Raw genomic sequence first — 17,312 nt, 5'->3', positions numbered from 1 at the left:
TGTCCCCTCTAATTTTCATGGCCGTGTGTATGCCTACGGCTGTGCTGCCTAGTATAGGCAGGGAGGTGGTGCTGCTTTTTCCTGCTTAACTAAGACATTTTGCCATTCCACCGTCTTACGGTGGACTTACTTCTGACCTTCAATTGTATTCTAGAAGGGCGTGGCATACTTATTCAGGCTCTGACAGAACACAACTAACTCACTAGGTTTCACCACAATAGTTTGTTAGTTGACCCAAGTGCAGTGACATCCTCGCACTCCTCAAGGTGCAAGATCAGCGTAGAAGTTGAGAGCTGGGACAAATCTCAGCACACTGCTAAAGAGCTGAGAGCCTTTACTTGCTGAGCACATGGACTCCACCTCTGTTCCACATTCAAAGGTTGCGATGTGCTCTAGGCTTCAGGTGCATAGAGTTCAGGCTGTGACGGTGCTCAGGGCCAAGCTCTCATCCCGTCTTGCTGGCCAGGACCAACGCACACGGATGTCAGCCACATCTGCTTGCCCTTCTGTCTGCCAAAACACACCCGCGGTAGCACCAACCACTCACACAAACAAAACTGGGCCAAGAGGTTTCTTTTACAGTTGGAATTTCCAGTAGCGTACAGGTAACGCTTTTGCTTTTATTGTTAGTTTGTAAGAGGAATTTCATCACAACTCTGGTTGGATACTGGAACTTATCCACACCTAACACGTCATGTACTTGGAAAAAAAAGGAAAAAAGAAAAAAACCACAAAAAACCAACGTGGCTTAATAAGGAGGAGTAGGTAAGGCCTCACTGAGGTCTGATCGTGCAGTGCCAGAGTGAGAGGGTGACCCGACCTGGCTGCACAGGGGTCACCTGCATTTCTCCTCTGGTCAGCTTAAAATGACACGCTTGGGTGTTCTCTGTGTTTCTTTCTTCAAACTGGGACCGAGTAGGTGTGTCTTTCCTCCGTTTATGATGAAAGCACGGAAGGGATGCATACGGTTGCTTGGGTCACAATCGTTGGCTGGAATGGGAAGGCCTGGCCTACAGCTTGTTACCAGTCCTGGTGCTCTGCCGTGCGTGCTGCACTCGCAGACTGAGCTCTGGGCCTTCCTTTGCAGAGATAACGCTGCGAGGTCACGTCAGAAGCAGCGCTGTGCTGTGGACGTGAGCTGGATGCACCCTAGACTGAGCGGGCTGAACAGGTGAGTTGAATTGGTTGCTGGATGGGTGCTGGAAGGTGTTTCAGGAGAAAAGCCCGGATGGGGAAAAGGTCCTTGCGCTGCCCGTGCCAGCTCACACTGCACCCTTCCAAATGATTGGGGCCAGGGGTATTTGGTTCCTTTTCAGATGCCGTAAGAGCACTGATTTCAGAAGGAAAGAAAGAAAGAGAGCTTATTCTCCCAGAATGCCCCTCTTCCCCAAGAGCAGGCACGGCACAGCAGCTGTAGCAGCAGCCTTCCTCTGGCAGGGATTCATTCCCTGAGCCTGGGCAGCCACCAAGGAGGAAAAAGACAGAGACAACAGGAGAGCAGGTCCTCCCGGTTCAAATACAAGAAAGAAGGAGTTATGGATTAAGGGAAAGCCATCCCATCATAAACAGGGGCTACCTAAAAATCAGCCGTCAGTGATTTGGGACTGGCCTCCACCTGAGCTCATCTTTATTGAACGGGCTGTCTCAAAGCATGCATGGTTGCTTCCGTGGTGTGGAACGTTTTCTTTACTGATCCATGGCTCGCATGTTCTGCCTTATCCAGCATACGCTTAATAAAAGCTCACACCAGTAACGGTGGTGGCAAGCCAGGCACTCAGCTGGGGGCACTGACTCTTCTGTGACGTCACCAAGCACAGCACTGTGTGCTCTGGTGACACGCATGCGCCCTACCGCCACAGAGGCGCTGTGCAGGGCAGTGGATGTGCCTGTCCCGTGGCTGCGCCAGCCCTCTGCTGAGGGAGCACTGTTGGCTGTGGGAGTTGGACGCGTGTTCCCAGTTCTTGCTTCCAAGTTCTACTGAAGGTTGCTTGAGCGTTGCGACAGTTCCTGTACGCAGCTGACGTCAGGGCATTTCCCCCCTCGAGAAGCTAATCGAGCACCAGAAAAAGGCAGGGAAAATGCTTCTTGCTCATTATTTTTCACCTCTTGATACTTTCTTTAGGGTTACTTTATTTCCCTGATCAAGCCAGGAGAAGGCTTCCATTCCAAGAAGGAGCGAAGGCGGCTTTTTCCAGGAGTGGCAGCAGTCCCTGTGGAGAGATCCTTGAGAACCTGAACTTGTTCTAGGAATTTCTCCGGCATGGCCAATCAGGGAGATGGTTCTTATTCCCCTTCTCACTCCGCATCTCGCAAGGTATGCTTGGGTGTCTGTTGCTTTGTTTTTCTTGCTTTTCTTCAGTGCTAAAGAGGGAGGGGTTGAGTAGGAGGATGCTTGCTGCTCTTTGGTCCACTTAGTAACCTCTTAGATTCTGTCTTTGGTTCCAAGAATGAAACCTAATATCATGGTCAATTCTCAGGCTGTGCTTTTTTGTTGTTTGTTTTTTTAAGATTCGATTGAATCGATGTGGTGAGATGTGGAGAAAACGGAAAGCCTCCGAAGGTAAGAACTTCTTGTAAAGTAGCGTTGGGGTGCCTTCATCCAAATATGACGGCATGAAGGGCATTTCTGATGTATGAGAGAGGAAAATTGCAGTTCTGCGTCGGCTGCGGAAATGGCAAAATAATAGCCAACAGCTAAGGGGCACATGTAATAAAATATGCTTGGGAATTGGAAGACTGTGGTGGGCTGTTCTGACATTGTCCTCCAAAGAGCTGCTCTTCAAGTATTCCTTGTTTTCTCTTGGTCTGAAGCTGACGGGAGTGGCATCGCGGTGAAGTGCAGCCTTGTTGAAAGTCTGGATAAGAAGCTGGAGGTTGATGAAGCACCAAAGAATACTCCAGGTACTCAGCGGGCATTGGAATTTGATGCACAGATGTTCTACTTAGGCTTTGTGCTTCTTCTTTCCCGCAATTCTTCTCTTGGCATGTTGCTTGAGCTCTTAAGCCCTGGGATTTGAAGTTCCCTCTGCCATTCTGTTTTGAAATGCGACCCCAAAGTTGGCATTGATGCAGCCTGTGTCCTTTGTTCCATTCAGTTTTGGAGTGCTAGTCCCCAGCTCTGGGAAGGAGAGACTACGATTGTCCTCCGCACAGACCAGCACACGGACAGACAGTAACTGGACATTCTATATGTTATCTGACTTACTTCCATTCATTTAAGAGCACTTCCATACAGCTCTAAAAATAGATTTGAAAGGGTGGGAAAGAAAAAAAAAAAAAAAAAAGCAACCTGGTTCTGTTTTCCTGGAGTGCTGAAACTCTTCTGATGGCTGTTATCAGAAATCTGGTCTGGGGATGTGGTGTTTTTCCACTCGTGCATCTTCTGTGAACCCTCCCAGGGTGCAGTGCACTTAGGCACAGGTAGAACAGATCCACTGCCAGGAGCAGGAGTCTGAGATGCTAATGGAGAGACGCAGTCAGAAAGGAACAGGATAGGTTTGCGATTTTGTGTAGCAGCTCTCTCTGGAGGGGGCTGGTCTTCAGAATGGAACAAGCGGCTCAGGAGAGGAAAATGATTTGCAGAATGACACTGTCCTCAGATGCATTTCTGTGAACACCACAGAGTGGTTCTCCTTAGTATTGTGACACATCTTGGAGACTGGAAGTATTGTTGGACTCTCTTTATATCTTGGTGCTTCTTGTTTCTCAGCGACACCAGAGAAGGCTGCTAAATCTATGGCAGAAATCCACGTGGAAACACTGGAGGAAATCCGCCAGGAGAAAGCGAATCGACAAGGCGGAACTCCAGCTCGGCTCCCGGCTGCAGGGCAGTGTGACACGGAAGAGCAAGGCAGAGAGACAAGACCTTCCCAGGCAGTTTGCATCTCAGCTTTCTCCCAAGCCCAGCCTCTAAGAAAACGTAGGCAGTCAGAAGAAGGGAAGCCAAATGCAGATGAGTTGCCTACCAAGAGAAGGCTTCTGGGTGAAAACAAGATACAGAGCATCCTCACTCCATCTGTTGCTGGCCAAGTGAAGTTGGAAGAACCAGTGCAAAAAGTCAAGCCTTTAGAAGAAATCCATATTAAAACCCTGGAAGAAATCAGGAGGGAGAAAGCTCTGCAGATTCAACAGAGGGACGAAAGCGTGCCAGCTCCTCCAGCACCACCTGCACCTGCCCCAGCACGGAGGAGATTGATCAGGATCCCAAAGCTAAGAGGTAAGAAGTTGCTTTAGTACCTCCCTGGGGAAACGCTACCCCTATCAGCAAATTGAGTTTGCACTGGGTTTGCTGCTTGTGCTGAGGATGAACAAGTTTAAGGCTACAAAGTCTTTCTCAAGCATGTATCTTTCTAAAGCATGTAACGACTCCCTACAGTAAGGGCCCGTTTCTGTCCAAAAGAGCGGGGGATCAAACATCTCATTGCTAAGGTTAGATTTGCTTTGCAAAGAAAGAAAGAAAGAAAGAAATGTGGAATGGCTGAGAAGAGCTCAAATGCTGTGTGGATTGCACACTGTAGCCTTTCTCTCAGTATTGCACATGTGGAAATAAACCCATGGAGGAAAGAGAGGTAGTCAGGGTTCTTCCTTTCTGCTGCTGAACAACGAGATTTGGTTTGTTTCTCTTAAAGCACCCGCAAAAGAAGAAATGACACACGTGGAATCCAGCACATCTGTTCCTGAAGCTGTCTGCGCACCTGCACGGAAGCGCAAGGCAGCTGAGATGGGTCGCTGTGCTGTGAGTGCCACCGCTGCTGGCACGGAGGAGCCTCCAGCTAAACGTGCAGCTGTGGTAAGGACCGTGGCTGAAGCTGTCGTGGATCCCCAGTCGTAGTGATAGGGAAGCTTGACATTTCTCTTGGGGAAACGGTGGAAGACTCAAACATCTACAGGCCTCCTCTGTCCCTGGTAGGCGCGAGCTGCCTGCAGGATTCCTGCAGTAACCTTCCACTGTTCATTAGAGGAACGGCGGCGTTCACGTAGTACTCTGTGATTCCGCCCTTCTGGGATTTCTCTGTGGTGTGAAGGATTTGGTCAGTTAGTGCTGTGTTCTCTAAAACACTGGAGGTCCTTAGTAACCTTGAAGGGAATCTGAACTTTCTTTGGGAGCACTGGGGCTCTGCCTTTGGATTAAGGTTCAGCAGTGCCAGAGGGGATGGGAGGTGGCATGGAGGAAGAAGCTGCTCAGGAATGTTTCCCTGTGCATCACTTGTGCTGTCTTGTTTCCCCCTAGGCTGCTGCTCCAGCCCGGCCAGAGGACACAGTGGTGACCACACCTGCAGCAGGCACACTCCCAGACAGGTGATGACCACTACTTGTTTTTTTCCTTAGTCGCAATGTTTTTCATGAACTGTAAGTGCTTCCATGCCTAGGAAAACTGAGGGGTTTGATATAATTGGTGCCAACGACCGTCAGAGAAATTTGTCATCAGAAATAACGTCCCAGCTGCTAGCAGGAATGTGCATTTAGATTGTTAACGTGCTGCAAGTTGGTACAGTGTTCCAGAGACCTCATGGATTCTCTGAACGCCTTAGTGAAGATGAGGTGAAGTCCTTCCAGTTCCTTGCAAAGTGATAAACAAGGAGTGGCCAGCTATGCTTTTCAGTGCTCAAGAGTGCCACCTCAAGAAGCAGAGATTATGACAGCACTGCTAGGAGAACAAAGAGAAGGGATGGATCAGACTCCTGGACTGGCAATCGATCTCTGCTGAGCACGTCATGAGAAAGAGAACGGAAGTAGTGAACACATATCTGTGGAGGTTGACTTCCGAACATTATTACCGTCAAACTAATGAAGGTGGCAAAGTGCCTCTGGCTACAAAAATTGGACCATGCTTGCTAGGCCCCAACTGCTCTGTCTTCACAGATCAATTCCCGCACTGAAAATCGTGCCTGCTTTTGGACTGGACCTTAACGGTAGCCCCAGGTTTAAGGAATGACAACCCCCATATTGGTAGGAGTTGTAGGGAAGGTTAACCACAGATTTTAGAGCTGGTCTGAAGGAAATGCTTCTCCAGTCCAGAAATGTCAGGTACTGATTTTTCTCTTCCTTGTTCTCCCAAGTCCTGGCCTGCATCTGGGATGCTGGGCAGAGTCAGTGTCACAGTCAGAAGGCTCGAGCTCCGCTTCAGCCTCTCCTGAAGTTACAGCAAGGACACAGCAGCTGTGCTCCAGCGCGGCCGGGAAAGCGCCCTTCTCTGCAGAGGATGACTTGGAGAAGCTCATGCTGGAGCTCTCAGGAGGAGATCGGGAAGGCGTGGTGGATTTGGAGCCAGGGGCGGATGTGGACGAACTCCTTCAGGAGCTCTCTGACATGCCTCTGGGATGCTGGGCAGAGCCTGTGGCACAGTCAGAGGACTCGAGCTCTGCTTCAGCCTCTCCACAAACGGCGGCAAAGACACAGCAGCCGTGCTCCACTGGGGCAGGGAAAGCGCCCTTCTCTGCAGAGGATGACTTGGAGAAGCTCATGCTGGAGCTCTCAGGCGGAGATCTGGAACAAGCAGTGGATTCAGAGCCCGAGAAGGATGTGGATGAACTCCTTCAAGAACTCTCTGACATGATTGAGAGCGTAACCGAATAGTATTTTCATAGAATCATAGACCCACAGAGTGGCCTGGGTCAAAAATGACCACAAAGATCATCTCGATTCAACCCCCCTGCTACGTGCAGGGTCGCCCACCACTAGAGCAGGCTGCCCAGAGCCACATCCAGCCTGGTCTTGAAGGCCTCCAGGGATGGGGCATCCACAACCTCCCTGGGGCAGCCTGTTCCAGTGTGTCACCACCCTCTGGGTGAAAAACTTCCTCCTAATATCTAACATAAACCTCCCCTGTCTCAGTTTGAAACCATTCCCCCTTCTCCTGTCACAATCCACCCATAATCTCTATATTACTATCCGTAATTCTGCCATGTTAAGAAAAAATTAATAAATTATTTTTATATATACTCTGAGGCTGTGCATTTTCTTGCTGATGCTTTGCAACTATTTCTTAATTATTTTCTCAAATTTTGGAGGCTTTTATGACTTTTCCAGCTAGCTGCGGGGATCCCTCCTTCACTCCAGTAATTCAGGTGGGTTCTGCCCCTTTCTGTCTTGGTGGCATCGAAGTATCCTGTGCACCAGTGTCCTCTATCGCATTACGCTGCTGTGCTTCTGACATGCTAGACCATCTAATCGATGTAATCCAATTAGTCTGATTTTCGCTTTCCTCCACCTGACTCGAGGCAGGGCCCTTCTAGTACTGCTTCTTTTATTCATATTTCTATCCCACTGCTTCACTGTGTCCCCACTGTCACGCAAGCAGGACCTCAGGGTGGCATGTGGTGTGTGTGTACCCACCGTATATAGTGTAGGAGAGAGTCTTGTCCATGCAGGTGGAGACAAGGGTATATTCCCATTGAATTGCTGGACCCCTTGGGAAAGCTTCTCCTCGGCTGAAATGCTGGTTGATGGGGAGGAGGAGAGACTTTCTTCATCTTGCTGGCTTGCTCGGCCAGCCAGTCCATCCACCATTTGTTCTTCTCCATCCTTCCAGGTCATTGCTACCGGTGAGCTGGCATTTGGTGATGGTGCATTCCGTGCCACTTTTTGCCACATGGATTGCGTGCAGTTGATGCTATCTGGATTTTGTGGTGGTTGTTCAGGCTAATCTTATGCACTGCCTCCAGCACTGCTGGAGACAGGGGATACCTCTTTTCATGCTGTTTCTCTTGCCTGGCTGACATGTAGCATCCTACCTGTAGGGACACCTTTCCTTCTCAGCTGGCAGGAGTCACATCCAGAGTGGGAGAGATTTTCCCGGTTTTGCAACCGCTTGGACAGTACCTCCTCCCTAGAGAGGCAACCCAGCTGCCTGACTTCCATGCCCACTCAATCCAGGCTGTTGGCCCCATCATCCCAGCATGTGAGCAGCCAGGTGACAATGGGTTCACCTGGACGATGGCTGAAATTTTTTCTGCGTATCTCACAGCTCCTGTCGGGACTGGCATTAGGTTGCTACTGGCTCATGTATAACCTCTGCCTCTTCCTCCTGCTCTTGTGATGAGCCTGCTATGGAGTAGCCTTCCTCATCCTCTTCTTCCTTCCTCACTCAATGAGCTGACTCTCTTTTCCATTGTTTCTGCTTGTGAGCAGGAGTGACGGATACCAGCACAAACTGATTCTTTCCTTCAGCCACAAGCCAGACCTTACCTGGCAGTTCATATCTCAACGTTCTCCCGAGCCATGGCTGTAAGAAAACATAGGCAATCAGAGCAAGAGAAGCAAAAGGCAGACAAGTTGCCTACCAAGAAAAAGGTTCCGGGTGAAAACTAGATACAAAGCGTACTTGCTCTGTGTCTGGCAAAGTGAAGCTGTAAGAGCCAGCACAAAAAGTCAAGCTCTTAGAAGAAACACATTCATTCCCCTGCCCTGTTTCCCTGCTGGCCGTAGTTAAGGTCCCTAACTCGAGGTGGCTTCCTTCAGCACCAACACAAAGACCTTCTTTATTTTGGTACAAAAAGATGCGCATCTGCAGTCTGTGGCCTACATGACCCCATCACCACCAGCTTTGCTACGACTCTTCTGCTCTGCTTCTGCAATTTGCAGTTCCGCTGCAGGCACTGCAAATTGCTGCACCAAAAGCAACAGCTTTCGGCATGGAGTTGAGGCTGTGATGGCGCTCAGGGCCAAACTCTCATCCCGTCTTGCTGGCCAGGACCAATGCACACGGATGTCAGCCACATCTGCTTGCCCTTCTGTCTGGTGAAACACACCCGCGGTAGCACTGACCGCTCAGCCAAACAAAACTTGGCCAAGAGGTTTCTTTTACAGTGGATCAGAGGAAGCAGTACTGGAATTTCCAGTAGCGTACAGGTAATGCTTTTGCTTTTATTGTTAGTTTGTAAGAGGAATTTCATCACGACTCTGGTTGGATACTGGAACTTATCCATTTCTAACGTGTCGTGTACTTGGAAAAAAGTACCTGGGAGCCCTGCTGTGGTGGCTCCAACAAGAGACGGGGAAGATCTCTGTCAGTGGCTTGGGGAGGGGCTTGTGGCACAGAGCATTGCTGTGGGCTTCCTGTGCATGTGTGCAGCTGTTGAGGCAGCCTTGCTGCAGGAGATGCAGCCGTGTCTCAGAGGCCTCACACTGCGCTTCGGTAGGACTGACTTGCCTCCCATCAGGGTCCTCCTGCATCTGGCCCAGGCCATTCAGCCAGCCCTGCTGGCCGCAGTGCTCACGTGCTCCCCACAGTCCTTTCTGGGGGTCCCAGGCACTCTGCCACTGCCACTGCCGCTGTGTCCTCAGAGCTGCTGCAGGAGGTACCGGGGCAGGCGGGAGCTGTGGGCCTCTCCAGCCAGGGCAGGGACTGCTTGCCTTTGGGTCCCAGCACCCCCTCAATTGGAGGGCCTCCAGCTGCCACCTAGAATCCTAAGGAATTTTTCTGCCTGAAGTCCCCATGATGAGAACAAGGTAAGAGAAAGAGTAGCCGTTTCACAAACAGGTGGGCTTGGCAGTGATCTTAGAGGGAGACTGCTCTTTGAAAGCATAATGTTAAAAGCAGTGTTTACGTGACAAGGTCAAGAAAACAGCTGATGCTTTGAATCCAGCGTGGCACTTGTCCGTGCTGCAAAAAGACCAGGATCTGTCAGAGGCAGAATGTGGGATTTAAACCTTTTTAACCACCGTGGCAGGTCCTGACACAAATAAGCATGATGTGGGCAGGCTGACCACCATGAAGTCCAGCACGTTCCCAGAAGGATTGGAAATTCTGTCAGTTCCTCCCTGTATTCCGCTCCTGACCCACACGAGGGAAGAGGACTACAGTTGTGCTGCTCTGAATTCGCTGCAGGAATTTCAAATCATTGCAACAAAAGAAACAGCTTTCTGTACAGGAACACTGTTTTAACATAAGTTAAAGCTGTATCTAGAATGTCCCCTCTAATTTTCATGGCCGTGTGTATGCCTACGGCTGTGCTGCCTAGTATAGGCAGGGAGGTGGTGCTGCTTTTTCCTGCTGAACTAAGACATTTTGCCATTCCACCGTCTTACGGTGGACTTACTTCTGACCTTCAATTGTATTCTAGAAGAGTGTGGCATACTTATTCAGGCAGAACACAACTAACTCACTAGGTTTCACCACAATAGTTTGTTAGTTGACCCAAGTGCAGTGACATCCTCGCACTCCTCAAGGTGCAAGATCAGCATAGAAGTTGAGAGCTGGGACAAATCTCAGCACACTGCTAAAGAGCTGAGAGCCTTTACTTGCTGAGCACATGGACTCCACCTCTGTTCCACATTCAAAGGTTGCGATGTGCTCTAGGCTTCAGGTGCATAGAGTTCAGGCTGTGACGGTGCTCAGGGCCAAGCTCTCATCCCGTCTTGCTGGCCAGGACCAACGCACACGGATGTCAGCCACATCTGCTTGCCCTTCTGTCTGCCGAAACACACCCGCGGTAGCACCAACCACTCACACAAACAAAACTGGGCCAAGAGGTTTCTTTTACAGTTGCAATTTCCAGTAGCGTACAGGTAACGCTTTTGCTTTTATTGTTAGTTTGTAAGAGGAATTTCATCACAACTCTGGTTGGATACTGGAACTTATCCACACCTAACACGTCATGTACTTGGAAAAAAAAGGAAAAAAGAAAAAAAACCACAAAAAACCAACGTGGCTTAATAAGGGGGAGTAGGTAAGGCCTCACTGGGGTCTGATCGTGCAGTGCCAGAGTGAGAGGGTGACCCGACCTGGCTGCACAGGGGTCACCTGCATTTCTCCTCTGGTCAGCTTAAAATGACACGCTTGGGTGTTCTCTGTGTTTCTTTCTTCAAACTGGGACCAAGTAGGCGTGTCTTTCCTCCGTTTATGATGAAAGCACGGAAGGGATGCATACGGTTGCTTGGGTCACAATCGTTGGCTGGAATGGGAAGGCCTGGCCTACAGCTTGTTACCAGTCCTGGTGCTCTGCCGTGCGTGCTGCACTCGCAGACTGAGCTCTGGGCCTTCCTTTGCAGAGATAACGCTGCGAGGTCACGTCAGAAGCAGCGCTGTGCTGTGGACGTGAGCTGGATGCACCTTAGACTGAGCGGGCTGAACAGGTGAGTTGAATTGGTTGCTGGATGGGTGCTGGAAGGTGTTTCAGGAGAAAAGCCCGGATGGGGAAAAGGTCCTTGCGCTGCCCGTGCCAGCTCACACTGCACCCTTCCAAATGATTGGGGCCAGGGGTATTTGGTTCCTTTTCAGATGCCGTAAGAGCACTGATTTCAGAAAGAAAGAAAGAAAGAGAGCGTATTCTCCCAGAATGCCCCTCTTCCCCAAGAGCAGGCACGGCACAGCAGCTGTAGCAGCAGCCTTCCTCTGGCAGGGATTCATTCCCTGAGCCTGGGCAGCCACCAAGGAGGAAAAAGACAGAGACAACAGGAGAGCAGGTCCTCCCGGTTCAAATAGAAGAAAGAAGGAGTTATGGATTAAGGGAAAGCCATCCCATCATAAACAGGTGCTACCTAAAAATCAACCGTCAGTGATTTGGGACTGGCCTCCACCTGAGCTCATCTTTATTGAACGGGCTGTCTCAAAGCATGCATGGTTGCTTCCGTGGTGTGGAACGTTTTCTTTACTGATCCATGGCTCGCATGTTCTGCCTTATCCAGCATACGCTTAATAAAAGCTCACACCAGTAACGGTGGTGGCAAGCCAGGCACTCAGCTGGGGGCACTGACTCTTCTGTGACGTCACCAAGCACAGCACTGTGTGCTCTGGTGACACGCATGCGCCCTACCGCCACAGAGGCGCTGTGCAGGGCAGTGGATGTGCCTGTCCCGTGGCTGCGCCAGCCCTCTGCTGAGGGAGCACTGTTGGCTGTGGGAGTTGGACGCGTGTTCCCAGTTCTTGCTTCCAAGTTCTACTGAAGGTTGCTTGAGCGTTGCGACAGTTCCTGTACGCAGCTGACGTCAGGGCATTTCCCCCCTCGAGAAGCTAATCGAGCACCAGAAGAAGGCAGGGAAAATGCTTCTTGCTCATTATTTTTCACCTCTTGATACTTTCTTTAGGGTTACTTTATTTCCCTGATCAAGCCAGGAGAAGGCTTCCATTCCAAGAAGGAGCGAAGGCGGCTTTTTCCAGGAGTGGCAGCAGTCCCTGTGGAGAGATCCTTGAGAACCTGAACTTGTTCTAGGAATTTCTCCGGCATGGCCAATCAGGGAGATGGTTCTTATTCCCCTTCTCACTCCGCATCTCGCAAGGTATGCTTGGGTGTCTGTTGCTTTGTTTTTCTTGCTTTTCTTCAGTGCTAAAGAGGGAGGGGTTGAGTAGGAGGATGCTTGCTGCTCTTTGGTTCACTTAGTAACCTCTTAGATTCTGTCTTTGGTTCCAAGAATGAAACCTAATATCATGGTCAATTCTCAGGCTGTGCTTTTTTGTTGTTTGTTTTTTTAAGATTCGATTGAATCGATGTGGTGAGATGTGGAGAAAACGGAAAGCCTCCGAAGGTAAGAACTTCTTGTAAAGTAGCGTTGGGGTGCCTTCATCCAAATATGACGGCATGAAGGGCATTTCTGATGTATGAGAGAGGAAAATTGCAGTTCTGCGTCGGCTGCGGAAATGGCAAAATAATAGCCAACAGCTAAGGGGCACATGTAATAAAATATGCTTGGGAACTGGAAGACTGTGGTGGGCTGTTCTGACATTGTCCTCCAAAGAGCTGCTCTTCAAGTATTCCTTGTTTTCTCTTGGTCTGAAGCTGACGGGAGTGGCATCGCGGTGAAGCGCAGCCTTGTTGAAAGTCTGGATAAGAAGCTGGAGGTTGATGAAGCACCAAAGAATACTCCAGGTACTCAGCGGGCATTGGAATTTGATGCACAGATTTTCTACTTAGGCTTTGTGCTTCTTCTTTCCCGCAATTCTTCTCTTGGCATGTTGCTTGAGCTCTTAAGCCCTGGGATTTGAAGTTCCCTCTGCCATTCTGTTTTGAAATGCGACCCCAAAGTTGGCATTGATGCAGCCTGTGTCCTTTGTTCCATTCAGTTTTGGAGTGCTAGTCCCCAGCTCTGGGAAGGAGAGACTACGATTGTCCTCCGCACAGACCAGCACACGGACAGACAGTAACTGGACATTCTATATGTTATCTGACTTACTTCCATTCATTTAAGAGCACTTCCATACAGCTCTAAAAATAGATTTGAAAGGGGGGGGCGGGGGGGGGAAAGCAACCTGGTTCTGTTTTCCTGGAGTGCTGAAACTCTTCTGATGGCTGTTATCAGAAATCTGGTCTGGGGATGTGGTGTTTTTCCACTCGTGCATCTTCTGTGAAACTGTACGGAGGCACAGGTAGAACAGATCCACTGCCAGGAGCAGGAGTCTGAGATGCTAATGGAGAGACGCAGTCAGAAAGGAACAGGATAGGTTTGCGATTTTGTGTAGCAGCTCTCTCTGGAGGGGGCTGGTCTTCAGAATGGAACAAGCGGCTCAGGAGAGGAAAATGATTTGCAGAATGACACTGTCCTCAGATGCATTTCTGTGAACACCACAGAGTGGTTCTCCTTAGTATTGTGACAGATCTTGGAGACTGGAAGTATTGTTGGACTCTCTTTATATCTTGGTGCTTCTTGTTTCTCAGCGACACCAGAGAAGGCTGCTAAATCTATGGCAGAAATCCACGTGGAAACACTGGAGGAAATCCGCCAGGAGAAAGCGAATCGACAAGGCGGAACTCCAGCTCGGCTCCCGGCTGCAGGGCAGTGTGACACGGAAGAGCAAGGCAGAGAGACAAGACCTTCCCAGGCAGTTTGCATCTCAGCTTTCTCCCAAGCCCAGCCTCTAAGAAAACGTAGGCAGTCAGAAGAAGGGAAGCCAAATGCAGATGAGTTGCCTACCAAGAGAAGGCTTCTGGGTGAAAACAAGATACAGAGCATCCTCACTCCATCTGTTGCTGGCCAAGTGAAGTTGGAAGAGCCAGTGCAAAAAGTCAAGCCTTTAGAAGAAATCCATATTAAAACCCTGGAAGAAATCAGGAGGGAGAAAGCTCTGCAGATTCAACAGAGGGACGAAAGCGTGCCAGCTCCTCCAGCACCACCTGCACCTGCCCCAGCACGGAGGAGATTGATCAGGATCCCAAAGCTAAGAGGTAAGAAGTTGCTTTAGTACCTCCCTGGGGAAACGCTACCCCTATCAGCAAATTGAGTTTGCACTGGGTTTGCTGCTTGTGCTGAGGATGAACAAGTTTAAGGCTACAAAGTCTTTCTCAAGCATGTATCTTTCTAAAGCATGTATCAACTCCTTACAGTAAGGGCCCGTTTCTGTCCAAAAGAGCGGGGGATCAAACATCTCATTGCTAAGGTTAGATTTGCTTTGCAAATAAAGAAAGAAAGAAAGAAATGTGGAATGGCTGAGAAGAGCTCAAATGCTGTGTGGATTGCACACTGTAGCCTTTCTCTCAGTATTGCACACGTGGAAATAAACCCATGGAGGAAAGAGAGGTAGTCAGGGTTCTTCCTTTCTGCTGCTGAACAACGAGATTTGGTTTGTTTCTCTTAAAGCACCCGCAAAAGAAGAAATGACACACGTGGAATCCAGCACATCTGTTCCTGAAGCTGTCTGTGCACCTGCACGGAAGCGCAAGGCAGCTGAGATGGGTCGCTGTGCTGTGAGTGCCACCGCTGATGGCACGGAGGAGCCTCCAGCTAAACGTGCAGCTGTGGTAAGGACTGTGGCTGAAGCTGTCGTGGATCCCCAGTCGTAGTGATAGGGAAGCTTGACATTTCTCTTGGGGAAACGGTGGAAGACTCAAACATCTACAGGCCTCCTCTGTCCCTGGTAGGCGCGAGCTGCCTGCAGGATTCCTGCAGTAACCTTCCACTGTTCATTAGAGGAACGGCGGCGTTCACGTAGTACTCTGTGATTCCGCCCTACTGGGATTCCTCTGTGGTGTGAAGGATTTGGTCAGTTAGTGCTGTGTTCTCTAAAACACTGGAGGTCCTTAGTAACCTTGAAGGGAATCTGAACTTTCTTTGGGAGCACTGGGGCTCTGCCTTTGGATTAAGGTTCAGCAGTGCCAGAGGGGATGGGAGGTGGCATGGAGGAAGAAGCTGCTCAGGAATGTTTCCCTGTGCATCACTTGTGCTGTCTTGTTTCCCCCTAGGCTGCTGCTCCAGCCCGGCCAGAGGACACAGTGGTGACCACACCTGCAGCAGGCACACTCCCAGACAGGTGATGACCACTACTTGTTTTTTTCCTTAGTCGCAATGTTTTTCATGAACTGTAAGTGCTTCCATGCCTAGGAAAACTGAGGGGTTTGATATAATTGGTGCCAACGACCGTCAGAGAAATTTGTCATCAGAAATAACGTCCCAGCTGCTAGCAGGAATGTGCATTTAGATTGTTAACGTGCTGCAAGTTGGTACAGTGTTCCAGAGACCTCATGGATTCTCTGAACGCCTTAGTGAAGATGAGGTGAAGTCCTTCCAGTTCCTTGCAAAGTGATAAACAAGGAGTGGCCAGCTATGCTTTTCAGTGCTCAAGAGTGCCACCTCAAGAAGCAGAGATTATGACAGCACTGCTAGGAGAACAAAGAGAAGGGATGGATCAGACTCCTGGACTGGCAATCGATCTCTGCTGAGCACGTCATGAGAAAGAGAACGGAAGTAGTGAACACATATCTGTGGAGGTTGACTTCCGAACATTATTACCGTCAAACTAATGAAGGTGGCAAAGTGCCTCTGGCTACAAAAATTGGACCATGCTTGCTAGGCCCCAACTGCTCTGTCTTCACAGATCAATTCCCGCACTGAAAATCGTGCCTGCTTTTGGACTGGACCTTAACGGTAGCCCCAGGTTTAAGGAATGACAACCCCCATATTGGTAGGAGTTGTAGGGAAGGTTAACCACAGATTTTAGAGCTGGTCTGAAGGAAATGCTTCTCCAGTCCAGAAATGTCAGGTACTGATTTTTCTCTTCCTTGTTCTCCCAAGTCCTGGCCTGCATCTGGGATGCTGGGCAGAGTCAGTGTCACAGTCAGAAGGCTCGAGCTCCGCTTCAGCCTCTCCTGAAGTTACAGCAAGGACACAGCAGCTGTGCTCCAGCGCGGCCGGGAAAGAGCCCTTCTCTGCAGAGGATGACTTGGAGAAGCTCATGCTGGAGCTCTCAGGAGGAGATCGGGAAGGCGTGGTGGATTTGGAGCCAGGGGCGGATGTGGATGAACTCCTTCGGGAGCTCTCTGACACGCCTCTGGGATGCTGGGCAGAGCCTGTGGCACAGTCAGAGGACTCGAGCTCCGCTTCAGCTTCTCCACAAACGGCGGCAAAGACACAGCAGCCGTGCTCCACCGCGGCCGGGAAAGCGCCCTTCTCTGCAGAGGATGACTTGGAGAAGCTCATGCTGGAGCTCTCAGGCGGAGATCTGGAACAAGCAGTGGATTCAGAGCCCGAGAAGGATGTGGATGAACTCCTTCAAGAACTCTCTGACATGATTGAGAGCGTAACCGAATAGTATTTTCATAGAATCATAGACCCACAGAGTGGCCTGGGTCAAAAATGACCACAAAGATCATCTCGATTCAACCCCCCTGCTACGTGCAGGGTCGCCCACCACTAGAGCAGGCTGCCCAGAGCCACATCCAGCCTGGCCTTGAAGGCCTCCAGGGATGGGGCATCCACAACCTCCCTGGGGCAGCCTGTTCCAGTGTGTCACCACCCTCTGGGTGAAAAACTTCCTCCTAATATCTAACATAAACCTCCCCTGTCTCAGTTTAAAACCACTGCCCCTTCTGTCACAATCCACCCATAATCTCTATATTACTATCCGTAATTCTGCCATGTTAAGAAAAAATTAATAAATTATTTTTATATATACTCTGAGGCTGTACTTTTTCTTGCTGATGCTTTGCAACTATTTCTTAACTATTTTCTCAAATTTTGGAGGCTTTTATGACTTTTCCAGCTAGCTGCGGGGATCCCTCCTTCACTCCAGTAATTCAGGTGGGTTCTGCCCCTTTCTGTCTTGGTGGCATCGGAGTATCCTGTGCACCAGTGTCCTCTATCGCATTACGCTCCTGTGCTTCTGACATGCTAGACCATCTAATCGATGTAATCCAATTAGTCTGATTTTCACTTTCCTCCACCTGACTCGAGGCAGGGCCCTTCTAGTACTGCTTCTTTTATTCATATTTCTATCCCACTGCTTCACTGTGTCCCCACTGTCACGCAAGCAGGACCTCAGGGTGGCATGTGGTGTGTGTGTACCCACAGTATGTTATGTAGGAGAGAGTCTTGTCCATGCAGGTGGAGACAAGGGTATATTCCCATTGAATTGCTGGACCCCTTGGGAAAGCTTCTCCTCGGCT

The 17,312-nt window shown here is 49.8% G+C and overlaps 2 protein-coding genes across 4 annotated transcripts; both read left to right on the top strand.

Moving 5' to 3' along the window:
* The first annotated feature begins 801 nt into the window (after positions 1-801).
* Positions 802-6,911, top strand: LOC107053946 (zinc finger CCCH domain-containing protein 11A-like). Its single transcript, XM_040705249.2, has 8 exons — positions 802-1,171; positions 2,123-2,314; positions 2,509-2,560; positions 2,812-2,901; positions 3,710-4,216; positions 4,629-4,789; positions 5,231-5,298; positions 6,060-6,911. The coding sequence occupies exons 2-8, from the start codon at positions 2,261-2,263 to the stop codon at positions 6,574-6,576; spliced, it is 1,449 nt and encodes a 482-aa protein (XP_040561183.1). The 5' UTR covers positions 802-1,171; positions 2,123-2,260; the 3' UTR covers positions 6,577-6,911.
* A 3,284-nt stretch (positions 6,912-10,195) lies between these two features.
* LOC121106495 (zinc finger CCCH domain-containing protein 11A-like) lies at positions 10,196-16,811 on the top strand. Of its 3 annotated transcripts, none has more exons than XM_040705280.1 (8): positions 10,196-11,076; positions 12,028-12,219; positions 12,414-12,465; positions 12,717-12,806; positions 13,593-14,099; positions 14,512-14,672; positions 15,114-15,181; positions 15,943-16,811. In XM_040705280.1, the coding sequence occupies exons 2-8, from the start codon at positions 12,166-12,168 to the stop codon at positions 16,457-16,459; spliced, it is 1,449 nt and encodes a 482-aa protein (XP_040561214.1). In that variant the 5' UTR covers positions 10,196-11,076; positions 12,028-12,165; the 3' UTR covers positions 16,460-16,811. The 3 variants fall into 3 exon arrangements, with proteins under 3 accessions (XP_040561214.1, XP_040561216.1, XP_040561215.1); XM_040705282.1 differs by lacking the exon at positions 10,196-11,076 and adding an exon at positions 11,502-11,914; XM_040705281.2 differs by lacking the exon at positions 10,196-11,076 and having other exon boundaries at positions 11,947-12,219.
* Positions 16,812-17,312: the final 501 nt, after the last annotated feature.

The sequence above is a fragment of the Gallus gallus genome, chromosome 8 (assembly GCF_016699485.2).
Source record: "Gallus gallus isolate bGalGal1 chromosome 8, bGalGal1.mat.broiler.GRCg7b, whole genome shotgun sequence".
NCBI lineage: Eukaryota > Metazoa > Chordata > Aves > Galliformes > Phasianidae > Gallus > Gallus gallus.
The sequence above is the reverse complement of the archived record's forward strand: the minus strand, read 5'-3'. Positions and strand labels throughout refer to the sequence as shown.

Coding starts and splice junctions, on each gene's coding strand:
- LOC121106495 (XM_040705280.1), top strand. CDS start 12,166: ATGGCCAATCAGGGAGATGGTTCTTATTCCCCTTCTCACTCCGCATCT. Junction 12,220..12,413: donor CTCACTCCGCATCTCGCAAG/GTATGCTTGGGT, acceptor TGTTTTTTTAAG/ATTCGATTGAATCGATGTGG. Junction 12,466..12,716: donor AAAACGGAAAGCCTCCGAAG/GTAAGAACTTCT, acceptor CTTGGTCTGAAG/CTGACGGGAGTGGCATCGCG.
- LOC107053946 (XM_040705249.2), top strand. CDS start 2,261: ATGGCCAATCAGGGAGATGGTTCTTATTCCCCTTCTCACTCCGCATCT. Junction 2,902..3,709: donor AGCACCAAAGAATACTCCAG/GTACTCAGCGGG, acceptor CTTGTTTCTCAG/CGACACCAGAGAAGGCTGCT. Junction 4,217..4,628: donor CAGGATCCCAAAGCTAAGAG/GTAAGAAGTTGC, acceptor TTTCTCTTAAAG/CACCCGCAAAAGAAGAAATG.